General features: G+C 44.1%; 1 protein-coding gene across 3 annotated transcripts in view; it reads left to right on the plus strand.

Moving 5' to 3' along the window:
- The window catches only part of trim66 (tripartite motif containing 66), a 201,947-nt gene that overhangs the window by 141,456 nt on the left and 33,244 nt on the right, over positions 1-27,247 (plus strand). For all 3 annotated transcript variants that reach the window (XM_078220730.1, XM_078220729.1, XM_078220731.1), the window contains 3 exons: positions 14,612-14,726; positions 17,528-17,674; positions 17,837-17,951. In XM_078220730.1, coding sequence (XP_078076856.1) covers positions 14,612-14,726; positions 17,528-17,674; positions 17,837-17,951 — 377 coding nt within the window. The remainder of the gene's footprint in view (positions 1-14,611; positions 14,727-17,527; positions 17,675-17,836; positions 17,952-27,247) is intronic.

The following is a 27,247-nucleotide window of genomic DNA, read 5'->3' on the forward strand; positions in this document are numbered from 1 at the left end:
TAAAAAAAATCCAGGGGTGTATTTTGCCATCCTGTCTGCCACGGGAATCATAGCGAGCGGGGGGCAGACCATGCGAAGGTCCGTTGACCTTGGGTGGCATTTTCCGGTTCTGGGGGAAGGGTGGCCGGAAAATTCTGCCCTAAGTTTAAATGTAATTTTTTTTGTCACTAACTAGATAACAAAAAAAATTGCTGCAACAGTTAATTCTAAAATCTGCCAAGGTCCCCTTTAAATACCTACCTGTTGGCCACATCTGTAATTGCTGTGGCAGAATCTTCCATTCTTCTTCCATGGTGAGCAGTCTTGGAATGCCCATTAGGTGTCTGGAGCTTGCTGAGTTGATGACTCATGAGGCTCAGTATTGGGTGTGCCCCAATCCACTCTGTTTCAGTAACCAATCCCTGTGCCAATCGGTGGCCAAAAATGGGCATCTTAAATTTCTTGGCCATGATTTTAAATTGGCGTTTTCTATACTTTTTGGTGAAGATTGGTCAGTGTTTGGGCTTTGGTTACTTGTATAGCACTTTTAATTTATTTTTGTATGGACAATGGTTTTGGCTTTATTGCTGCACTGCTACTATTGAAGGCACTTCACCTGATGTTATTTTTCTTTTCATGCTGGATAGTTATAGTAGAAAATATTCCATTTCAAACTTTGCCGAGAGGGAGTTCAGATGCCACTATAAGAAGCTGCACCTTCACATTTCAGCTTCTACTCAGGAAATCCTGCTCCTTCTGGCATTTGCACTGTGAGCACAGGATGCAGATTGCTAGCACTATGTAAATGAAGAAACATTACAGGGAGGTTCCCTTTGAGTTTCAAGAGTGCAAAATACAGTATTTCTTGATGTGAGCATTGCTGGCAAGATCAGCTTTTATTTTCTAGTGATTGCACTAGAAAGGGTGCAGAGGAGATTCACCAGGAAGTTAAAAGCGAAATACTGCGGATGCTGGGATCTGAAACAAAAACAGAAAATGCTGGAAAAACTCAGCAGGTCTGACAGCGTCTGTGGGGAGAGAATAGAGCCACCGTTTTGAGTCTAGATGACCCTTCGTCAGAACTGAGAGCAAAGATAATCAGTGGAGACTTATACTATGGAGGTGGTGGGGGAGGGGGGGGTGGAATGGGACAAAGGGAATGTAAATGAGGATACAGAAGGCTGAAAAGGTGCTTTTTTAAAAAAAAAGTGTCCATTAAATTATCAGCATGTGTGAATGGCAGAACAGAGGTGCAGATTGTTAAAGGACTGCCTGAGGAATGTGGAAATTGGGGCGGGGGGGGGGGATGGAGGGGACAAGAAGGAAAGCTGGAATGGAAAGTGGAAAAATGGAGGCGAGAAAGAGGATGGTAAAATGGGTGAATAGGATGAAACGAGATGAAATAAAATACATAAAAATGGGATGAAGGTGGAGGAGAGAGTTCATCCTCTGAATTTGTTGAACTCAATGTTCAGTCCAGAAGGCTATAAAGTGCCTAATCGGAAGAAGAGGTGCTGTTCCTCCGTTAGTTAGAACATTGCAAAAGGCCAAGGATGGACATGTGGACAGGAGAGCAGGGTGGTGTTGAAGTGGCAACCTTCAAGTTGGTGGAGGTTGCTGATTTCAAAGTTGCTATGAAAAACCCTTGATGAGGTTCTGCAGTACATCTTGTTGGTGTACACTCCTGTCATTGTGGGTCAGTGGTGGAGGGAGTGAACGCTTAAGGTGGGCATGATATATCTATCAAATAGGTTGCTTTGACCTGGATGGTGTCAAGTTCCTAGAGTGTTGCTGGAGTTTTACTCACCATACAAGTGGGGCAAATGCCATTACTCTCCTTACTTGTGTCATGTAGATATAGACAGGCTTTGGGGATTAGGGAGGTGAGTTCCTTGCTGCAGAATTCCCAGCCTCTAACCTGCTCTTATAATCATGATACTTGTATAACTGTTCAAGCTTTTGTTCAAGGATGAACCCCGTGGGGGATTCAGTGATGGTAATGTCTTTAAAAGTTGAGGGTAGATGGTTAGACTCTGTCTTATTGCCTGGCCTTTTATGTTTCATGAACATTGCTTGCCATTTAGCTCAAACTTTAAGGTTGGGTGTGATGGAGGATAAACTTGGAGGTTGTCCAGGTTCTGGTGCATGGAGGCATAGTCTACTCCTTATTGGAATCGCGACTGATACTGAACATTGTGCAATCATCAGCAAATATCCCTAAGATTCTGATTTTTGTAATGGAGCAAATGTCTTTGACGAAGTAGCTGAAGATAGTTAGCCTAAGGAACTCCTGCAGTAATATCCTGTGGCTGCATTGATTGGTTTCTTCAACCATCTTCCTTTTATGCTAGGTATGACACCAACCAGTGAAGAGTTTTACCCCAATTCCCTTTGATCTTGATTTTGCAACAACGCCTTGATGTCACATTCGGTCAAATGCTGCTTTGACATCAAGGGCAATCATTCTCACCTCGCCTGTGGTGTTCAGCTCTTTTTCCAAGCCTGTAATGAGATCAGGAGCTGAGTGTCTTTGGCAGAAAACAAACTGAGCATGAAAAAGCTAAGTAGGACCACTGGATAGCACTGTCATCAATGGCATCTTCGATCAATATGCTAATGATTGAGAGTAAACTGATAGGGTGGCAAGGGCTGGCTTGGATTTTGTCTGCTTTTTGTGGACAGGACATTCTTGGGCCATTTTCCACATTGTAAGTAGATGCTATTGTTTCCTCAGCCACAGAAGGTGAAAGGTAATGATTTTGTCCCTATTTAGAAATAATGGGGCCAATTCTCCCAGCGTGACCCGCAAATTTTCTGGTGGGTCCAGTCAGGAGAATCACGTGTCGGGCATTTTGCAGGATTTGCGCATGCGTTCCTGACGCATGCGCATTTCCCAGAGCTGGAGAACAGGCACAGTCGAGACCGCGCTGGAAACTGGCGGGAAGAGGTGTAAATAATTTAAATCTGTTTTAAATATATTTTAAATGTGGTTATCGGGCCCGGCATGGAACTTGTCGGGCCCGATAGCATCTCCCACTCTGCCAGGAGTATTTCACTCTGGGGTTTAGAGTAGCTCCCCACGTTCGGGGACCTAGCGGGATACACTGCCGGAATGAAGGAGGGGCAATTTGGCCTCCCAGGGCGGTCGGGGGTGGTGTCCCCTGGGCATGGGCACCCTGGCAGTGCCAGCCTGTGCCCCTGGCAAAGTGCCCATGCCCAGGGGGCACCTTGGCACTGCTCACCAGGCATTGGGCAGTGCCAAAGGGGTGGGGCCTAGGGGCAATTGGAGTGGGAGGTCCCGCTGCCACTCTGCATTGGGATCGGCCTGGGATGGAGGAAGGCCAGCAATTTTTGGGGGGGTCTGCTGAGGTGAGGGGGTGGAGCATCGCCACTGCTGGGGGGGGTGGGGGGCTGGACATTGGGGTGTTCCGGGGGGGGGGGGGGGGGGGGGGGCGGTGGGCTGGACATTGGGGTGTTCCGGGGGGGGAGATGTCGGGGCTGGCCCTGGAATTATTGTGGGGGCTGCACTGCGGGGGTCCTGGGCTGGCCAGCAAACGGGGAGACTGACAGATTGGGACCACTGCGCATGTGCAGAGTTCCAGAACTGTCAGACACCTGGTGCGAATAGGCACTGCACCCCCCCCCCCTCCCTCCCCCAACCGGGTTTTTAATGAGATTCACGATTGTGACCTCTGCAGTGCACAGAGGGGAGATTCAAGTGTGAAGCTGCACTGAAAATACTGTCGTGATAGAGACCAGTTTTCCCACCAATTCAGCACTTTTGGGAGAATCGCCCCCAATATATCTCAAAGTAATGGACACAATTTAACAAATCTTTGTACACCAATGGGGTGTGGCCCAACAAAGTACTGATTAGTTTTTTTGGCTAAAATGCAGATCAGGATCCTGGAATTCTTTCAAAGGATGCACTAACACTGGGAGAGTGAATTGACTCTTAAAATTGATGTGGGTTGTTTGATTTGAGAGTGATGATGATTGTTTTAGAATGTTGTGGATTGTTTCAGCTGCTTGGTGGTGAGTTTGATACAGCTGTCAAAATGTGAGCAGAGTTTTCAAAACAGGTTGTTGGATGGGGATAATCTTCAAGTCTCCTCCATAGGATGGAAGCTCTTAAAGATTTTCCTGCTCTCTTATAGTTGTAGAACATCAACTAGGTAGGAAATGCCTCCAGGTGGAGCTGCTTAATTGTAATACGAGTTGACTCAGAGTAGTAGAGGTATGCACTCGGAGTGTCCGCTTTAATTGCAGTTGTTCTGGAACAGCTCGACAAGGAACATAGTTGGTTATGGAGCATGTCTTCAATACCTGCTGCAGGGATGTTGTCAGGCCCATGACTGCATGCAGTGCTTTCAGGCATTCTCAGTATTATGTGGAGTGAATCAAGTTGTTTGAAAACTGGCATCTGTGATGGGCCACTCGGCACTTCTGGCTGAATCTGGTTGCAAGTGTTTCCCCCTTGTCTTTTGCATTGATGGTCTGGGAATTGCCATCAATGCGAATGGGATATTTGTGGAGCCGCCTCCTCCAGTTGTTTAATTACCCACCTACATTCACAACAGGATGTGACAGGATTGTAAAGTTGATCTCATCACTGCGGTTTGTCTGTTGCATGCTGTTTACACAGTTTAGCATGCATATACTCTTGGAGATTTTTAGGTTTGTTTGATGCTGCCCCAACATGCTCTCTTGCACTGCTCATTGAGCCAGTGTTGATCCCCTAGCTTGTTAGTAATGGTGGAGTGATGGATTCTATAGGATGTTGAGATGATGAACTTCCTAACCCATAGAGCACCATCAGTAAAGATAGGCAACAACACCTTCTCCACGATCATCCTCAACACTGGTGCCCCACAAGGCTGTGTTCTCAGCCCCCTACTACACTCCTTATACAGCAATGACTCTGGCCAAATTCCCCTCCAACTCGATTTTCAAGTTTGCTGACGACACCACCACCGTGTGGGTCAGGTCTCAAACAATGATGAGACACAGTACAGGGATGAGAGAGAGAATCTGGTGAACTGGTGCGGTGACAATAATCTCTTCCTTAATATCAACAAAACGAAGGAGATTGTCATCGACTTCAGGAAGCATAGTGGAGAACGTGCCCCTGTCTACATCAATGGGGATGAAGTAGAAATGGTCGAGAGTTTCGAGTTTTTAGATATTCAGATCACCAACAACCTGTCCTGATTTCTTCCTCTTTCCCCCCCCCCCCCCATGCTGACAATATAGTTAAGAAAGCCCACCAATGCCTCTACTTTCTCAGAAGACTAAAGAAATTCGGCATGTCAGCTATGACTCTCCAATTTCTACAGATGCACCATAAAAAGCATTCTTTCTAGTTGTATCAAAGCTTGGTATGGCTCCTGCTATGCCCAAGACCGCAAGAGACTGTAAAAGGTCGTGAATATAGCCCAATCCATCACTCAAACCAGCTTCCCATCCATTGACTACACTTCCTGTTGCCTCAGCAAAGCGGCCAGCATAATTAAGGATCCCACGCACCCCGGACATTCTGTCTTCCACCTTTTTCCATCGGGGGAAAAAGACACACAGGTCACGTACCAACCGACTCGAAAACAGCTTCTTCCCTGCTGCCATCAGACTTTTGAATGGACATACCTCGCATTAAGTTGATCTTTCTCTACACCCTAGCTATGACTGTAACACTACATTCTGCACTCTCTTGTTTCCTCCTTTATGAACGGTATGCTTTGTCTGTATCGTGCGCAAGAAACAGTACTCTTCACTCTGTACTAATACATGTGACAATAATAAATCAAAAGATAACATTGTAATTGAAAACAATTTTGTTCCTACTGATGATCTATAATGACTCATGGATGCCCAATTTTGATCTGCTTGATCCGCTCTGAATCTATTCCATTTAGTATGGTGGTAATGTCGTGGGTGGGGGCACATTGTCGTGCTCAGTAGAAGCATGTCATACTTATAAATTGCTAGAATCTTCCGGAAATGACTTTTTTTTAAAAAAGGAAGTTAACATGTTGAAAAAGATGGCTGCCAAGAGTCACCTGATTTGGTGGATTCCAACTACAGCACTGCCTCTAAAGGACACACTCCAGACTAAGAAATGTCACCACCATCCAGAAGGTGTTTCCTGTCTTGAATGAGTTGATCTGAAACCAAGATGATGGCCAAGATTTTCAGGTCCAGCTGCAACAGATGCGACAGCTGTTCAAACGTCCATTCACTCTAGTGAGACTGGAAGACCTCACTGGCAGGAGTGGTCAGAAAATTCCAGCTGAAGGTAATAAACAGTCGCCCAGGTTGTGGCGAAGCCACGGAAACACTACATCATATTTGGGAAAGGGGAATGTGAGAAACCTTATGGTAAGGCAGCTGTGCTATCTCCTTTTTAATCTTTAAGTCTGTCTGCAAGACCCAACAGCTGCAGAAACAGAAGCAGCAACATTTGTGCCTTTAAGACCTGGAGACTTGCATGTCATAAGGTCTCCAGCCAAGCCAATTCCTTTTAAAGTCCACCAAAATAGCAAACTGAGCTCCTGATTGGCCATGCTAAATTGACCCTTAGTGTTAGGGGGACTGGCAGGGTAAATACGTAGGATTATGGGGATAGGGCCTGGGTGGGATTGTCGTTTGTGCAGGCTCGATGGGCTGAATGGCCACTTTCTGCACTGGAGATTAGTCCGGGCCTTTGGATTACTAGTCCAATAACAATGCCACCATACTGTTTTTCCCTATACACCCAAGTTTGATCGGTACTTCTAAAGTTGGTATAAAGAACAAAACATTTTCTGAAAAATTGTTTGTATTTTTAAATATATTTGATTCTGGTCTGTGAACCATCTTAGAAATACAAGGGGCAATTCTCCCAAAAGTGCTGAATTGGCGAGAAAACAGGTGTAAATCACGACTGTTTTTTCAGTTCAACTTCAGACTTGAATCTCCCACACTCTGCAATGCAGAGGTCACAATCGTAAATCTCATGAAAAGCTTGTTTTGGGGGTGGGGGGAGAGGGAAGAGAGCCTATTCACACCAGAGTCCGACGACGCCAGGTCTCTGCGCATGCGCAATGGCCCTGATCTATCAGACTCCCGTTTGCTGGCCAGTTCAATCACTGGCCAACCCGGGACCCCTGCTGCCTCTCCAGCCCCATCCCCTTCCCCAGCAGACCAACTCACCCCAATCGCTGGCCTCCCTCCAGCCCCAACTAATCCCAATGCAGAATGGCAGTGGGACCCCCCACTCCCACCGATCACCCCTTTGGCACTGCCTGATGGGAGGTGCCAAAGTGCTCCCTGGGCATGGGCATTTTGCCCCTTGGACAGTGCCAGGGTACCCATGCCCAGGGGCACCACCCCCCGCCCTTCAGTCCGGTGGGGTCTCCCACTAGTTCCCCGCAAATGGGGAGCTATTCTTAAACCCTGCCGGAGTGAAATACTCCTGGCGGGGTGAGAGATGCTATCGGGGCCCAGAGAATTCCGTGCCGGGCCCGATAATGAGGTTTAAGATACATTTTAAAAGATTTAAATTACTTATCCCTCTTCCCGCTGGTTTCTAGCACAGTCCCGACTGCGCCTGTTCTCTGGCTCTGGGAGACATGCATGTGTCGGGAACGCATGGGCGTATCCCATGAAATGGCCGACGCGCAATTCTCCATCCTGATGCATCAAAAACCGTACGTGGTGGGATAGGAGAATCACCCCCATAGTAACTGGAGTAGTCCATTGGAATCTCAGGAGCTTTCCCCACAATTCAATTAGATATGGTTAATCTGTAATTTAACTCATTTACCCGCCTTGGTTAAAAACAAAACAAAAAAAATCTATCAATCTCAGTTGAGTGTTTTAAATTAACTGGTCTTCAACAGGTTTTTGGGGGAAGATGTTCTCTATTTCCAATACCCTTTTGTGTGAAGTGTATCCTGACATCTCTCTTGAACACAGTAAGAGTTTTAACAACAGGTTAAAGTCCAACAGGTTTATTTGGTAGCAAATGCCATTAGCTGCTCCTTCGTCAGATGGAGTGGAAATCTGCTCTCAAACAGGGCATACAGAGACACAAAATCTCGAACAACAGAGCTCCAACTGTAAAGTTATGCAGACTTGTTCTGAACACCTCCTTTCTCTCTACCTACCCTATCGCATCTTTTAAACACATCATAGGGTGACACAGTGGTTAGCACTGCTGCCTCACAGCGCCAGTCAATTTCTGGCTTGGGTCACTGTGTGGAGTTTGCACGTTCTCCCCATGTCTGCGTGGGTTTCCTCCCACAGTCCAAAAGATGTGCTGGTTAGGTGCATTAAAATGCTAAATTCTCCCTCTGTGCCAGAATAGGCATCGGAGTGTGGCAACTGGGGGATTTTCACAGTAACTTTGTTGCAGTGTTAATGTAAGCCTCCATGTGACACTAATAAATAAACTAAACAATTAGACCTTCATTCATCTTATATACTGAAGGGAATTCATGCCAAACTGTAATCTGTCCTCATAATTTAACTAATGTAGCCTCATTCTGGTGAGTCTACACTGCACCCATCCAAAGCTAATATGTCTTTCCTGAGATGCAGTTCCCAGAACCAAAGGAAGTGGTAAGATTGTTTCAGTATGAGAAGACTACGTTTGGACTTTTTACTTTTGATATCAATTTACTGTTATTATGGGAATTGTGAGCTTAGTGCCATGATGTCTTGCCTGTGCTCAAATTAATGACAATGGTCATAGCTATGCTAGCGATACCAAAATTGAAACGGTGCTAAAGAGATCAGTACAAGGTGATTGCAGAGTTACTTCACAGACATTTCATTGTTCAAAAGAGTGCATTTACTTGATGCTTTTCTCTTTAGCACATCCCAAAAACACTTCATTGTCAATAAAGTATGCTGAAGTGAAGTTATTGCAATGTAGCCAACTGTGGATAAGTGTTGTAAACAGCAATCGGATAAATGAGGAAATGGTCTGTTTTTAGTAATATTAGTTGAGGGATAAATCATAAAATCCCTACAGTACAGATGGAGGCCATTCGGCTCATTGAGCCTGCACCAACAACAATCCCACCCAGGCTCTATCCTGATAACCCCACGTATTTACCCTGCTAATCCCCCTCACACTAAGAGGCAAATTAACATGGCTAATCAACCTAACTAGTACAAAGAACAATACAGCACAGGAACAGGCCCTTCGGCCCTCCAAGCCCGCGCCGCTCCCCGGTCCAGGATTGAATCCTGAATCCAGGATCCCCGCCCAATTTTCCAACCTATCTACATCCTAATATCCTATCCACCGAGCTGTCCCTCACAGCTACGATGCTTTGTTCATCACAACCTATTAACTCACCCCACCCCCCCCCCCCCCATTCCAGACCATGTGATCTCCAGGAAGAGGCGAAAACCCAGACTGAAAACCCCAGGGCCAATATGGGGAAAAAAAAATCTGGGAAATTCCTCTCCAACCCCCTGTGGCGATCGAAACGAGTCCAGGAGATCACACTGGCCCTGATCAGAAAATGCTTCCCAACCCTATTCATTTCCACTTCTGCTTTACGAACACCATCTGAATTCCCTGCCCCCGAGACAGGTTCCCAACTATCCGCAGTCTCGCTCTGTACTGGCACCAGCAAGATGATCATAGAATGAAGCCTTGGAAAGAGAAACAAAGAACAATTAGCCCGTGCCGCTCCCTGGTCCAAACTAGACCACTCTTTTGTATCCCTCCATTCCCACTCCGTTCATATAGCTGTCTAGATAAGTCTTAAACGTTCCCAGTGTGTCCGCCTCCACCACCTTGCCCGGCAACACATTCCAGGCCCCCACGACCCACACAAAGTACATCTTTGTACTTTGGGAGCAAACCACAGCTCCCAGAGAAAACCCACACAGACACAGGGAGAACATGCACACTCACATGGGCAGTCACCTGAGGCTGAAATTGAACCCAGGTCTCAGGCGCTGTGAGGCAGCAGTGATAACCACTGTGCTACGCTGCTGCCTCTGGTGCTGGTCAGGGCACCAGGAAAATGCTATTTTTGCTCTTCCAATAAATTTTATATTCATTCTTGGATTGTGGGTGATACTGGTCAGGCTGATATTTATTGTCCATTCCTGGTTACCCTAAGAAGGTAGTTGTGAGCTATCTTCTTAAAGTACTGCAGTCTATTTTTTTTAATAAGAAAAATAAGATTACTTGAAAATTAAGAAACTTGTGGAGCAAAGGGGTCTGGTTTTACCAAATGCCAAGTTATGTTGCATGTCAATAAGGCTATAACAAAAGCAAACCAAGCACTCAGGTTTATTTCTAGAGGGATGCATTCAAAAAGTAGAGAAGTTATGCCAAACTTGTAATGAACCTTGGTTATATCACTCTTGGATTACTGTGTACAATCTGGTCACCATACCATGAAAAGGATATTGAGGCACTGGTGCAAAAAAGATTTACAAGATTAACACCAGAAGCTCAAGGTCATATCTTTCAGGGAATGATGAACAGATTGAGTTTCTTTCTGCTTGAAAAGAGAAGGCTAAAAGTGACTTGGAGTTCTTCAAAATTATGAAAAACTTTCATGGATTAACTAGAGAGAGTCTTTCCATTTTAGCTTGGTGGAGTGGCGGGGGAGCATCTAGGCAAGATATTCCCTAAAAAAAAAATCAAATGGGGAATTTAGAGCAAATTTATTTATCCAAAGAGTGGTAAGAAATTAGAATTCTCTACATCATGGAGTATTTGTGATGATTATTCATTCAAGGAGAAACATATGAGGGAGAAACATATGAGGTGTTGGATTGGGGGAAGGCTAACTTTAGTGGGATTAGGCAGAAATTGGCAGCTCTTGATTGGGAGAGGCTGTTTGAGGGTAAATCCACATCTGGCATGTGGGAGTCTTTTAAGGAACAGTTGTTAGGGCTGCAGGACAGGCATGTGCCTGTAAAAAAGAAGGATAGGAAGGGTAGGATTCGAGAACCGTGGATAACCAGGGAAATTGAGGGACTGGTCAAAAAGGAAAAAGAGGCGTATGTTAGGTCCAGGCAGCTAAAAACAGAGGGAGCTCTGGAGGAGTACAAAGAAAGTAGGAAAGAACTCAAACGGGGAATTAGAAGGGCAAAAATGGGTCACGAAATGTCCTTGGCAGACAGGATTAAGGAGAATCCCAAGGCATTTTATTCATGCGTTAGGAACAAAAGGGTTGTCAGGGAAAAAATCGGACCTCTCGGGGACAAAAGTGGGGAATTATGCTTGGAGCCCAAAGAAGTAGGGGAGATCCTAAATGAATACTTTGCGTCGGTATTCACAAAGGAGAGGGATGTGTTGACTGGGAGTGTCTCGGAGGGGAGTGTTGAACCGTTGGAGAAAATCTCCATTACAAAGGAGGAAGTGTTAGGTTTGTTAGAGAATATAAAGACTGACAAATCCCCAGGGCCTGATGGAATCTATCCAAGGCTGCTCAGGGAGACGAGAGATGAAATCGCTGGGCCTCTGACGCAAATCTTTGTCTCGTCACTGGACGCAGGTGAGGTCCCAGAGGATTGGAGGATAGCTAATGTGGTCCCGTTATTTAAGAAGGGTAGGAAGGATAACCCAGGAAATTATAGGCCGGTGAGCTTGACGTCCATGGTGGGGAAGTTGTTGGAGAAGATTCTTAGAGATAGGATGTATGCGCATTTAGAAAGGAATAAACTCATTAACGATAGTCAGCATGGTTTTGTGAGAGGGAGGTCATGCCTCACTAACCTGGTGGAGTTTTTTGAAGAAGTGACCAGAATGGTTGACGAGGGAAGGGCCGTGGATGTCGTCTATATGGACTTTAGTAAAGCGTTTGACAAAGTCCCTCATGGTAGGCTGGTGAAAAAGGTTGGATCTCATGGGATAAAGGGGGAGGTGGCTAGATGGGTGGAGAACTGGCTTGGTCACAGAAGACAGAGGGTGATAGTGGAAGGGTCTTTTTCCGGCTGGAGGCCTGTGACTAGTGGTGTTCCGCAGGGCTCTGTATTGGGACCTCTGCTGTTTGTGATTTTATATAAACGATCTGGAAGAAGGTGTAACTGGGGTGATCAGTAAGTTTGCGGATGACACAAAATTGGCAGGACTTGCAGATAGTGAGGAGCATTGTCAGAAGCTACAGAAGGATATAGATAGGCTGGAAATTTGGGCAAAGAAATGGCAGATGGAGTTCAATCCTGATAAATGCGAAGTGATGTATTTTGGTAGAAATAATGTAGGGAGGAGCTATACGATAAATGGCAGAACCATAAAGGGTGTAGATACGCAGAGGGACCTGGGTGTGCAAGTCCACAGATCCTTGAAGGTGACGTCACAGGTGGAGAAGGTGGTGAAGAAGGCATATGGCATAGAGTATAAAAGTTGGGGTCTGATGTTGCAGATGTATAGAACGTTGGTTCGGCCGCATTTGGAATACTGCGTCCAGTTCTGGTCGCCACACTACCAGAAGGACGTGGAGGCTTTGGAGAGAGTACAGAGGAGGTTTACCAGGATGTTGACTGGTCTGGAGGGGCTTTAGTTATGAGGAGAGATTGGGTAAACTGGGGTTCTCCCTGGAAAGACGGAGGATGAGGGTAGACTTAATAGAGGTGCATAAAATTATGAAAGGCATAGATAGGGTGAATGGTGGGAAGTTTTTCCCCAGGTCAGTGGTGACGTTCACGAGGGGTCATAGGTTCAAGGTGAAGGGGGGGAGGTTTAACACAGATATCAGAAGGACATATTTTACACAGAGGGTGGTGGGGGCCTGGAATACGCTGCCAGGCAAGGTGGTGGAGGCGGACACACTGGGAACGTTTAAGACTTATCTAGATAGCCATATGAACGGAGTGGGAATGGAGGGATACAAAAGAATGGTCTAGTTTGGACCAGGGAGCGGCACGGGCTTGGAGGGCCGAAGGGCCTGTTCCCGTGCTGTATTGTTCTTTGTTTGAGAAGGAAACAGCGGATTATGCTGATAGTTGAACGTGAAATGAAGCTCAATGGGGGCATGGTTACTGGTATGGACTAGTTGGGACGAATGGCATTTTCTGTGCTGTATATCCTATGTAATCCTATGCTATTCATGCACTGAAGGTGCCAACACATGTTGTTTAAGGCCAAATTCATGATATTTGAAGCAAGATACTTGCAGTGACATTACTCATTTTGATTTACCATATATTCTATTCAGTTATCTTCCCTCTATTCCCTATTTTGCTTTATAGTCCAGCAGATGTACCTAAATGTTAGTTGTTCACTCCAAGAAGATCAGCAGGGCTTAATACTCCCATGATTTTCAGGAGCTGAAAACCGGAAATCCATGTTTTATGAGTTGGATAATTTTAGGAAAGGTTGGTGTTCAATGGAATTTTTGACAATAGGAACTTCCTCCTCTCTAAATGGGAAAGCAGAGGGGACCACGCCTTGATGCTGTTTTGGGGACCCAATGTGTAGTATCACCATGCCAGCTCTCACTTTAGCAAAGAAAGCAATACTAAGTATTTCAAAATAATCATAAACATTCCTCCTCACCCTTCGTTAGTTTAATTTGAATATTCAGTCTGGATTAATTGTTTTAATAGACATTTTTGAAAGCAATGATGGGCAGACAGGAAAATATGGGAGAGCCACTGTCCTCAATGCCGCTTTGCCCACCGTATCGTTCGGTTGATAGTTGACAAAAAGTGAAGGGGCGATCCCATGACTTAATGCTGGCAAGACAGGCTCATGGTTTTAAAAGATTGTGACATCTTTTTAAATGAACCTCCAATACAAAAAAATTAGAAAACCCCACCCTCTGACACCTGCACACCCAACCCTGGTACTTCCCACTCTCTCTCTCTCTCTCTCTACCTTGAGTGATACACTCGCCTGATCCTCTCTGCAGAGTTCTGCTTGCCAAGGGCACACTGTGGAAGACCTGTTCTAACTTATGTTGGCATTCCCTCATGCTGTCCTGAATGGATTATGTAACAGGAGATTATCAGGCATAGAGGCCAGATAATGAGATGTAAATTTATTGTAATAGGCTTCCCGACATTGAACATCAGGATTCATGTCGCATCATTGGTGGGGACTACAACAAGAATTGTTGCTGGCGTAAGTTTCCATCTTTAGCCTAGTATTTTGCGCTCCAGTTGCCATTCGCATCTGCTGCGAACAGGAGCACAAAACTCTGGCCAATGTTTCTATGTTCCTAGCCCACTGTTTGTACGTTACACCATACCTCAGTGAGGGAATCAACACACTCAGATGGATGGGAAATGGAGAAAATTTGAGATTTTATTTTTCCATTCACAGGTAGTCTCCCACTTGTGATTCCTCAATTAATGAATTTTTGATTTTTATTGTAACATCTTGGAGATACAAAGTCTGAAAGTGAGGTCTGCATAAATTGGAAGGATCAAGAGGCCACGCATTCCAACTTGCTGGTATATGCTACTGCCACTAATGTTGCAATGACATTTTTAATAACCAGTTTGTATTTTATTTTCGTGGAATTAGGATAAAATTCTCCTTGGCTCCTCAAGCTCTCTCAGATACTAGTACTATTGGACAGTATTGTAATTTACTCCCTTCGACCAAAGTAAAGTAATGCAAGTGCATGTCTATTCAAATACATTTTTACTGAAAAGAACATCTGTCTTGCAGGTTAAATGAAGTAAAACAAATGCGGACAAAGATTGAAAATCAGATTAAGATGGCAAAAATGGTCATGATGAATGAATTAAATAAACGAGTGAATGTTCTCATGGACCAGCTGGAGGTGAGACCTACTGTGACCCACCTAAAGTAATTGCATGTTTACAGCCATTTCAAGAAGCTCAATTGCAGCACAAGTACAAGGCTGCAGTCATTGGTACTTGCTGGGTTTGAATCTGCTTTGGAAAGGAAAAGCCTTTCAAGAGATGTTCTGACAGCATTGCACATCAGATACAGCCATGTAAATTATTTCTGTAATAGCCAAGTAATAATAATGGTTATACAGTGAATGTCATAGTGGTCTTGATTCTTTTCTTGTTGTAGTTTCACTTTGGTTGTTTTGATGAAGCAATTTTCAGTACATGTGTCAAGTGAGCATTCAGCTGAATCGCATCACCATTCAATTGGGCTTCCTGCCACACATTAGAACCGAGATATCAGCTAAACAGCTCCATTGTCTGTAAAACTAAATAAAATGATGTCTCTGAGGAGTTTTTAAAGTATTTTTTTAAATGTGATTGTTTTGTATATAGTTTGTTAATTCTCCCAGGGCCAGAAATCATTTCTTAAACTGGTTGATAGGCAATCTGCTGCAACACATCTGACAATGTTTCTTTTAAATGCAAGGTTGGAGGTATGCAAGGCTGGGGATGACTTGCATTCTGACGTTTCTTCCCTTGGGAGCAAAAGTTTTTTTGCTCTGTATCCAGTGCTGATGGCACAGTTTCCATCATTGTTTTTTAAAAAACAATATTTCATGAGATATGGGCATCGCTGACAAGGTCAGCATTTGTTGTCCATTCCCCAATTGCCCTTAAGTGCTTGCTAGGCCATTTGAGAGGGCAGTACAAGTAAAGTCACATGTAGGTCATAGCAGATAAGGATGGCAGATTCCCTTTCCTCAAGGGAATTGGTGATTCAGATGGGTCTTTACGACAATTGATGATTTCACGGTCACCTTTACTGAGACTACTTTTATGTTCCAGATTTATTAATTCAATTCAAATTCCACCAGCTGCCATGGTGGGCTTTGAACGTGTATCACCAGAGCATTGTCCTAGGGTTCTGGATCATTAGTCCAGTAACATTACCACTATACTACTGTCTCCCCCTAAATGGACATTTAGAACATCACGTGCTTGAATTCTGCTGTGCACTCCAAGGGGATAAAGTATCCTTGTTCCACTGTTCTATTGTCAGTTCTAATTCTAACTTCGAAGATAAGTGTTTATGAATTGGGAAGATTAATTTTACATTAAGCTTGAAGGTATCAGCCCCCTCCTCTCTGAACAGAAAATTCTTGAATGGGCTCCAAGTTGATATGGACGCAGGATGCCCTTGATGGGCTGAATTCAATTCAATACACTTTATTGTCCTTGTGGAAATTAATTGTGGGGACAGTTGCTTATGTATAACCAACAAGAAGGATGGAAAATGCATAGCAATATAACAAGCCATGTCACTACAGTGCAGTGCCAACATCATAGCCAAAGACGATAAAGATAGAAATGAAATGTCTGGGGTCTTTGTATTCCCACTCCAGCTCAGGTACAAAGTTGGTGATATGTTTGTGTCCTCCAGACTGTCTTCTGTACTAAGCATCATTGGTGTATTGAGGGAATGGATGAGGAAAATACAGTTTAAGGAAGCTCTTCAATCTTGGACACTTGCAGTCCATCAACAGACACTTGGCTAAACCTGCTTTCTCTCTACTATCAAAAAGCTCCAGGCCAAGGAGACCATCTGATTTTGATGGTGCAACCTGCTCCTGTACAGAGATTTTCCAGCCCAAAAGCCTCTGGCTGAGTGGCAATGCTCCAACACACTGACTCTCATTTCCTAGCCCACACACCCTTGTCCATTGCTAGCCAAAGAATTGATCCTGGAAAAGAGTATTGGGGAGATGACCAATATATTCAGCATCCTCCGTAGTAGCAGCTGATGCAGGCAAACCAGGATATTCTAACATGACTGACCACTGTACCAGGGCACTATCTCCCTGTCCCCACAGAGCCTTTTGTCAAAATGCTGTCATTTCATCAGAACAGAATACAGTGCCTTACATAGAATACCAAAACTGGTGATAAACCACTGTAAGCCTTCAGTCTTATTGTTCCCCTATGTGTCGACCCGTAGTTGACTGAATAGCTATAACAGAGAAACATGCTACAAAATCACAATCACTCAAGCCTATCCAGCCTTGAATGTTTTGTTCAAATGATTAACCCCTTTGGATGTCCAGCTTGTAGCTGGAATTCGAGAGCACAGGCTCTAATGTAAATTCACTGATACCATTCTTGGTCACAGATTGTTGAGTATCATCCCTTTTATCTGATGGAGAGCCAGGGACCCGGGTTCGATTCCCGGCTTGGGTCACTGTGTGAAGTTTGCATGTTCCCCCCGTGTCTGTGTGGGTTTCCTCTGGGGTGCTCAGATTTCCTCCCACAGTCCAAAGACGTGCGGGTTAGGTGCATTGGCCATGCTAAATTCTCCCTCACTGTACCTGAACAGGTGCCGGAGTGTGGCGACGAGGGGAATTTTAGTTACTTCATTGCAGTGTAAATGTAAGCCTACTTGTGACTAATAAATAAACTTAAACACAAGAATTCAGGCTTCAGACAGGACTCTGCAACACTTCATCGGATTCTCTAATCTGCATTTCCTTGATTGCAACTCCCCACTGGAAATGTGGGATAAGTGAATTTGGTCAAGTATGTATGCCCATACCTATCTAGTGGCTGAGAACTTCCACAAATAAAAACCTAGACAGAGTAATATCACATTGGAAATGAGTAATTGAGTCTATTCTATGTTTCTGGTGTGATGAAAGGGCTTTTAGTGATAATTATTCCTTTGATCACACAGAGAATAACAAATGAACGAAAGCATAAACTGGAGCACCAACTTCAAGCAGTAATGGATTTGTGCAAGCATTTGGAACATGTATTGAACTTCATTAATTGGGCAGTCGCCAAGAAGAATGATATCCCATTCTTATTCAGCAAGGAACTGGTAAGGGTATATTGATGCTGGCAAAGTCAAAAGTGGTGAATCTGTATCGAAGACAAACTCCCATGAATTGTGTTAAATTAAATTAAGAGTATCCAGTATTTATTAGTTCAGAGAGAATATTTGGCTGGTATGTAATAACAATGTTAATATTCTGTTATATAGATCCTATTTCAGATGCGGCGTTTGCTGGAAACACAGTGCAATGTAGATTTGGGTCCTTCCAAGATTCAGTTTCGCTGGGACTCTACCACATGGAGTAAACAGCTCTCTACTTTAGGTAGGAAAGATCTAACAGCATCAGACCATGTTAGCTAAATAATTGCATTGTTTCATTGCTCCTACAGATCCACTCCAATCTGTACCGAGTTGATGCGCATCACTAATGCAGTAATAGTTTTCTAGAATAAAAACAACTCTTTCATGTTGGAAATATATAGTGATAAGATTATCTTTGTATTAAAATACATTTCAACATGAATTATTTATTTATTTTCTTGTCCATCCTTCAGTTATAATATATAATTTGCCGACAATTGATCTCAGTGTAACAATGAACAAGCCAATTACTAACTAGATTGTTGAAACAAAACTGAAATGTTGAAAAGAAACAGTAAATGTAAATCAGACCATTTTTCCTCACAATGACTGAGAGCAAGTTGGAGTTGCACCGGATTGCACTAAGCCTGCTGGCGTCTGATCTCTAAGCAGTTTTAGTTGTTGATGATCTGGGAGAAAACTACAGGCTATCTGAGGCCCCTGGAATGAGGGGGCTATCCAATGATGAGAGGCTGAGTGAATTGGGTATATTTTCTCTGGAGTTTAGAAGAATGAGAGGCAATCTCATAGAAACATAGAAGATAGGAGGCCGCTATTGGGCCTTTGAGCCTGCTCCGCCATTCATTATGATCATGGCTGATCATCCAACTCAATAGCCTAATCCTGCTTTCTCCCCATAACCTTTGATCTTGTTCACCCCAAGTGCTATATCTAGCCGCCTCTTGAATATATTCAGTGCTTTGGAATCAACTACTTCCTGTGGTAATGAATTCCATAGGCTCACCACTCTTTGGGTGAAGAAATGTCTCCTCACCTCCGTCGTAATGGTCTACCCTGAATCCTCAGACTGTCACCCCTGGTTCTGGAATCTCCCACCATTGGGAATATCCTCCCTGCATCTACCCTGTCTAGTCCGGTTAGAATTTTATAAGTCTCTATGAGATTCCCCCCCCTCATTCATCTGAACTCCAGCGAAAACAGTCCTAACGTAGTCAATCTCTCCTCATGCATCGGTCCCACCATCCCCGGAATCAGCCTGGTAAACTCCCTTGAGAGCAAGACCATCCTTCCTCAGAGAAGGAGACCAAAACTGCACACACTACTCTTAGTGTGGCCTCACCTGTATAATTACAACAACACATCCCTGCTCCTGCACTCAACCTCTCGCAATGAAGACCAACATGCCATTTGCCGCCTTTACTGCCTGCTGCACCTGCATGCTTACCTTCAGTGACTGGTGCGCAAGGACACCCAGATCCCGCTGCACACTCCCCTCTCCCAATTTACAGCCATTCAGGTAGTCATCTGCCTTGTTTTTGCTTCCAAAGTGAATAACCTCACAATCCAAATTATACTGCATCTGCCATTGATCTGTCCACTCCCAATTTGTCCAGATCAATCTCATTGGAATGTATAAGATTAGGAAGGGGCTTGATGGGGTACACAGAGAGATTGTTTCCACTGGGAAATCTAAAACATGGGGCACAGTCTCTGGATAAGGGATTGAGAGGAGGGGAAACTACTCCACTCAAAGGGTGGTGAACCTTTGGAATTCTCCCAAGAGTGTTATGGATTCTCCATTGTTAAATACATTTAAGACTAGGATAGACAGATTTTTGCTGTCTTGGGTTATCAAGGGATATAGGAATGGGCAGGGAAATTGAGCTGGAGCCCAATCAGTCATGATCATATTGAATGGAGCAACAGGCCATATGGTCTACTCCTATCTCTTGTGACAAACTATAATGTATCAACGTATTCCATATACCACACCGCTTTAGGCAAACTTGTTTACTAGCTTCAGAAAAATATTGTGTATATAATGTACATTTCACCTTCTAATGCAGGGCGTATATGTGGGCATTTTAAATGATCTTTTATGTCAAGAGAGCTTTCCCTTAAAAAAAATACTGTGATAGATTTAAATAGATGTCAGAATAAATCCAGTTATTTTCTGCATTCGCACCGTTCATGATTACTTCAATAAAACTCAAAATGGCTCAGAAATCTCTATTCTTGATTCTTCATCAGCTTTTATAGACTAATTCATTCCATGGTAACTATTTGACTTTAAATTGGTGAGTTGCCTGGACCAATATGGTGGCCAGTACAATGAAAGAGCTGATAATATAAGAAACACACTACATCCTCCATGCAGGAGGGAAAGGCAGGGAGGTGCTAAGAAGGAGTAAACGATATCAGAAGGAGAAGCACTCTAGGTTAAGGGGGGGGAAGTTGTCGATGTTGGAAATGGGGATCCGGTTGAGCTATTTTATGTATATAGTTGGAAACAAATTTTGAGAGAAGTCACACTGCTCTGTTTCAAAATTGTATGCACAGTATATTTATTTGAAATATACATTGTTAAAAGAAAAGTAATTGGTGTGCATGCTAGTATCCAATATTTCAAACTTGTGGAGCATTGTTAGACCATACCACTGTGCTACAATAATGATGCATTTATGTGAGAAAGATACAGAAAAGAGTCACAGACCTGACCTTAACTGAAGGAGAGGGGATGCTCATTGTAACATATATAAAATGGTAAATAACATAAATGAGTTAAGCACTAATTTTTACTTCAAAGTACAACAAAGAATTATCAGAATGCATAAATGGAAATTAGTGAGTAGTTAATTTAGAACCGGGGAAAACTTCTGAAGTGATAAATATTTGAATGAATCGACCAAGTATGGTTATCGAGGAATAAGCCACAAACACAAACATTATTCATTTTGATACCACAAAAAACTAATTGGGACTAAGATCTGACATCGCCAGCTCCTGATGGTCTAGAATTTATTAAAGAAGTCTTAGTAATGCACTTAGAAATCATAGTATGATCAGACAGAGCCAACCTGGTTTTATGAAAGGGAAATTGTGTTTGACAAGTCTTTTTGAGGATGTAACTAGTAGAGTAGACAAAGGAGAGCCAGTAGATGTAATAGTATCAACTGCACTTAATCGCTATTAGAGCATGCATGCAATTTTATTCATTTGTGGGACATGGGTGTCGCTGGCTGCCCAGCATTTATTGCCCATCTCTAGTTGCCCAAAGGAAATTGAGAGTCAACCACATTGCTGTTGGTCTGGAGCCACATGTAGGCCAGACCAGGTAAGGATGGTAGATTTCCTTCCCTAAAGGACATTAGTGAACCAGATGGGGTTTTCCAACAATCGACAATGATTTCATGGTCACCAGTGGATCCTTAATTCAATTTTTTATTGAATTTAAATTCCACCATCTACCGCTGCGGGATTCGAACCTGGGTCCCCAGAACATCAGCTGAGTTTCTGGATTAATAGTCTAGCGATAATACCACTAGGCTACCGCCTCCCCACAGCATTTACAACATTGAGTGAGCATCAAAGTGACAGCGTATAATCTGGGGAAGAGTGAGGTTATTCACTTTTTGGTTGTAAAAATAGAAAATATTTTTTAAAAAGCCATGTAACTTGTAAATGTTGATGCTCAGAGGCTTTGAGTTTGATTTGATTTAATATTGTCACGTATTAACATACAGTGAAAAGTAGTGTTTCTTGCGTGCTATGCAGACAAAACATACCGTTCATAGAGAAGGAAATGAGAGAGAGTACAGAATGTAGTGTAGGGTGTAGAGAAAGATCAACTTAATGCAAGGCAAGTCCATTCAAAAGTCTTGGGGTGTGTGCTCATACAAGGAACTCAGAAATTTAGCATGGAGGTACAGAAAATAATTAGGAAAGCAAATTGCATGTTGGCCTTCATTGCAAAGGCTTTGGAGTACAAGAGAGAGGAAGTCTTGCTACAATTGTTACAGGGCTTTGATGAGCTCACATCTGAAGTACTGTGTGAAATTCTGATCTCCATATTTAAGGAAGGACATATTTGCAATCAAGTTGTACAGTGAAGGTTCACTAGGTTGGTCCCTGGGATGTGAGTAGTGATCTATGATGGGAGGCTGAATCAATTTGGCTTAAATTCACTGGAATTTAAAAGAATGAAAGGTGATCTCCTTGAAACATACAAGATTCTGGAGGGGCTTGACAGGGTAGACAGAGGTTGCTTCTGCTGGCTGTGAATCTAAAACATGGTTGGGGGGAGGGCGGTATATCCTTAGGACAAGAGATTCATCATTTAGGACTGAGATGAGAAAATAATTAGTTGACTCAGGGTGGGATTTTCTGGCTGTGCTCACCCCAAGGCCGGAAATACCCGCCCAAGGTCAATGGACCTTTACATGGTCTGTCCCCGCCTGCTATGATTCCTGTGGCAGGCGGGACGGGAAAATTCCACCCGCAGAATTTTGAATCTTTAGAATTCTCTACCCGAAAGGGTAGTGGAAGCTCCATCATTGATTATACTTAAGGCTGTGCTGGACAACTGCTTGGTTTCTCGGGGAATCAATGGGTATCGGCAGTAGGTGAGAAAGTGCAGTTGAACACTAAGCTGTAATTGCATGAATGGTTGATTGGGCTCGAAGGGTTGCATAGTCTGCTCCAATCTTTGTGTTTTGTTACTTCAAGAGAATAATTAGAATGTGAAATGTTTTACCACAGGTAACTATTGAAATAGAGGCTATAACACTATTAAAAATTGAATTGTACAAGCATTTGTGGGAAAATATGTTGAAAAATGTAAATGTGAAATGGGATTGAAGTGAACAACTCAGTTGAAGTACTATTGCCAGCACAAATCAGATATGCTGAATTGATAAGTTTGGAATATGACTCCAGTGTTGCAATACTAACCTTAGTTTGAATTACCCCAATATATCTTTGAGACAGAAATTTCCTTGACACACACAATTTAATTAACTTTAACTACTTTCCATATAAAGGCTGGATGTCCAGTCTTATGGAACATGATGCAATAACACAAAACAAAAATACTACTACTTGCATTTTGTTCAGTAATTAAAAAGCTAACATTTCTTCCATATTATTTAAATTATCAGAAACTGCTTACTTCGGCCGATCACCTTTTAAGATCACCTGCCATAAACCGCATTTGCAGTTCTTGTCTTCTGCATCCACTCCTGTTTTGAATGAGTTCTAGTAAAGACTTGAGTCATAGTCATGACCAACATCAGATCTGACATACTTCTGTCATTTTCAAAGATTCTCTATGGCTTGAAAATATGATCACATTTCACCTTATGAACAAAGTTTGGGTAGCTCATTGGAGAAGATGGATCCCTTCAAGGACATGTATGTTTATATCCAGCTAATGAATTCTGGACTCAATAAATCTTTAATGTTAACAATGAATGTTTCCATTGCACTTTGACAAATGTTTATCTGGCATTAGGATAGTAGCAACCCTCATTAAAAAAGGGGGCAGGCATCTTGATTAAGTTGTGCCTGTTGGTTGCAATGCAGGCACCAAACCAACCTTGTGTTGCCTGACGATTTGAACAGTTTCTCTCGTGCTGTTTATTGGCTTGGTGCAACAACACCACTTTAAGCTAGTCAGCACTGCTTAAAGCTCGCTTAAACCTCTTAAAAAGGAGGTAGCTGGAACTGGTGCTGGGAGTCTTGTTGAAGAGGATTTAATTTGGGATAGTGAGCAGTGCTGCAACAGGGGAGAGAGTGGGCTCCAAGATATTTGGATGCTGAACTAGAAGTCGTGGTGGGAAGATGAGGAGATCTGCAGTGGAGAAGGATGCCCTCCAGATGCATGGTCAAAAGGCAGTGGGAGCAGATAGCCTTGGAGCTCAGTGCCAGGGTCAAGCCAGACCCCCAAACTCTTCATATGACATTGTTAGGGACCAGTAAGTTTTAGTTTAAAGTAGATTAAGTTTGAGATTCAAGACTCTTGCTAAGGGAATAAAGCCACAAGATTCTGCAGGCTTTGAATAAACAAAGACAAAAGTAAAACAATTTGCAATATCTAATACTCTAACATTTAGTGTTAATATGAGATACATATGAACTAACAGGTGAACTGTGGTCAAACACACCATAATAAACGGCAACCAAGACAAATTCCACCAATTTCTCAATAGTTCACCCAGACATCAGTAACGCAGTGAGTCAACTAATCTCTTGAAGTTCTTGTCTCTGTCTCAAGGAATTTCTGTCTTCAACTTTTGAAGTTCTCACCTGGTAATTTTCTCTCAAGTTTGCTCCAACCTAGATGGCCTCAATGACTATCCACCTCACTAGCTTTCAATCTTCGTCGACTGAGACTCTGTTCCTCTGGATTCCTGAGCTGAACTCAGCACCAACTCAGAAGTACAACTTCAGCTCTTTGGCCATGCCAAGCAGAATATTATTGCTCCAAAGGAGTAGCTTCACTCCAACAGCCCACAGCACAGACCTTCTGGTGATTTCTTAGATCATCAGGGCTTCTCCCGAGCCACCATTACTTAGTCTGCTTATGGTAACCTTTTTTTCTGCTTGGAACATCTTTCACTGCTCCCCTCTCTCTCTCTCTCTCTTTCTCTTCCTAATTGGAGCTGCCTTTGGGATCACATTGTTTTCCCTCTCTCTGGCCCCTGTCTGAGGGCCCCCCCCCTCCGATATGGGGTTCAGCTCCCATTCACGTGATCCGGTTTACGTGCTGTTTCTTTTTCATCATGCAGGCGCACTGCTGTCAGGATTGCTAAGTCCTTTAACTGCCGGATTGCGCATGTACCGTCTGCTCCCAGTCGACGCATGCATGAAACTCCTGAGCCCAGTTGTGACTTGGAGTTCCTGGACCCCCGTTCCCAAAAAGGTAAGTTTTTGGATCTCGTAACACTTCCTAAATCTATTCCTATCTTTCCTGGAGCTCCATGTTTGAATCCTTGTAATTATGGGGGTGATTCTCCCATCCTGACGCACTAATCTTTTAGCACGGTGGGCTGGGAGAATCACGTGCGGGTCAATTCACGGGATTTGCGCATGCGTTCCTGAGGTGGCACATCTCCGAGTGCCGAATATCTGGCGCGGTCAGGACCACACTGAAAACCAGCGGGAACAACAGGTAAGTCATTTTAATCTATTAATCTTATTTTAATGTCATTAGCGGGCCCGGAGATTTCAGATAGGAAACTATATCCTAATATATATTGCAGCTGAACTCTCGTAGGTAAAATGCTCTTCACGCCCTCAGAGACTCCATAAAGAGGCTTTTTTTCTCTAAATCTGGACCAGACTGGGTGTGCTTACAAGCTGAAATATCTCCTGCATCCCCAAGAGCTCCAAACTAATTCTAACGGGGTACCTTTTTTGATTCCACTGTCTTGATTCCGTGCAGCTGCAGGTTGAAGTCTCCGTGCCTGCTAGCTCCTCCCACCCCGTCAGTGCAATTTCACTGGGGTTCAGATGAGTTCCCCACTTGCGGAGAGCTAGCGGGAGACCCTGCTAGAATGAAGTGGGGGCAATCGGGGACCCCCTGCGGGGTGGGGTTGTGGTGCCCCATGGACACCTGGCAGTGCCAGCCTGTGCCCCTGGCCAAGGGGAAAAGTGCCCATGCCCAGGGAGCTCCTTGTCCCCAGGAGGCACCAGGTATCGGGCAGTGCAAAGCGAGCAATTGGGGTGGGGGGGTCCCGTTGCTGCCACTCTGCATGAGATCGGTCAGGACTCCCTCGAGGCCAGCATTTGGGGTGGGCTGGAGCAAGGGGGGTGGTGGTCTGCCTCCGGTGGGCGGGGGGGGGGGGGGGGTGGTCTGCCTCCGGTGGGGGGGGGGGTGGTGGATTGGGGCACTCCAGCATAGGAGGGGGGTCAGGGTTAGCCTGGGAATGGTCGTGGGGGCTGCGGTCGGGTCATTGGGGGGGCTGGAGAGGCATCATTCTGGGAGTCCCAGGCTGGCCAGTGATTTGAGCTGACCAGCAAACTGCAGGCTGACAGTTTGGAGCCACTGCACATGCACAGAGACCTGGAACTGTCTGTCTCCGCTGTGACTAGGCCTCACCCGCTGAGCTTTTAATGAGATTCGCCATTGTGACCTCTGCATTGCAGAGTGGGAGATTAGAGTCTGAACACCCACTGAAAAAACAATTGTGATTTACCCCAGATTTCCCGCGAATTCAGAACTTAGAACTTTTTTAGGAGGATTGCCCCCCCATGTTTCTGCCCCAGCCTGAGTATTGAAATCTAAGGCACAAATGGCATTCTGTGACGAAGGTAAACTTTCCCCCCTCATTCTCCTTGACCTGTGTGCAGCCTTTTGCACAGTTGACCACACCATCCTCCTCCAAAGCCTCCAGGTGGGGCTGCTCTTCCATAGTTCCATTCCTATCCATGTAATCATTTAAAAAAGTTGCTTACAATGGCTTCTCTTCTTGCTCTTGCACTGTTCTGCTGCATCCATCACATCCTAGATGGCATGGTGGCACAGCTGTTAGCACTGCTGCCACACAGCGCCAGAGATCCAGGTTCAATTCCAGCCTTGGGTGACTGGAGTTTGCGCTTTCTCCCTGTGTCTGCGTGGGTTTCCTCCGGGTGCTCCGGTTTCCTCCCATAGTCCAAAGATCTACTGGTTTTGTTGATTGACCATGCTAAATTCCCCCTTAGTGTCAGGGGGACTAGCAGGGTAAATACATGGGGTTAAGAGGATAGGACTTGGGTGGGATTTGTCATAGGTGCAGGCTCAATGGGCCGAATGGCTGCCTCCTGCACTGTAGGGATTCTGTGATTTCTCACTTACATGCTGCTCCTCGGCAGCACCATCCGAAGACACAGCATTAGTTTTTACTTGTATGCTGATTACATCCTCACCACTACCTCTCTTGACTTCTCCACTATTACCAAATTATCAGACGGGTTATCCAACATCCAATACTGAATGACAGTCATTTCACCCACTTAAATATTGTTTGAGGTTCCCACTCCAAACCCCTTTCCCTAGCTAGCAACTCCATCCTGTTCCCTTAATTTCACAGTAAGAAGTTTAACAACACCAGGTTAAAGTCCAACAGGTTTATTTGGTAGCAAAAGCCACACCATTTGAAGGGTTAATTTGGCTTAATGTTTAATCATTTATTTATTTCAGTGGTGAGATCGAACATGCTGCAATTTTCTTTTTTGAAAATGCTGCTTCCTACACTAGAACAAAATGAGTAAGGTGCATTTACCCACAGGAGTGGAACTCTATTCCCTCCTGTTGTGAACACAATCAGCAACTTTAGGACAGGATGCACGATCTCTGCACCCTATAAAGTGAGTGAGAAGTTTAACAACACCAGGTTAAAGTCCAACAGGTTTATTTGGTAGCAAAAGCCAAAGCTTGTGTGGCTTTTGCTACCAAATAAACCTGTTGAACTTTAACCTGGTGTTGTTAAACTTATTACTGTGTTTACCCCAGTCCAACGCCGGCATCTCCACACCCTT

Source organism: Mustelus asterias, chromosome 9 (assembly GCF_964213995.1).
Source record: "Mustelus asterias chromosome 9, sMusAst1.hap1.1, whole genome shotgun sequence".
Lineage (NCBI taxonomy): Eukaryota > Metazoa > Chordata > Chondrichthyes > Carcharhiniformes > Triakidae > Mustelus > Mustelus asterias.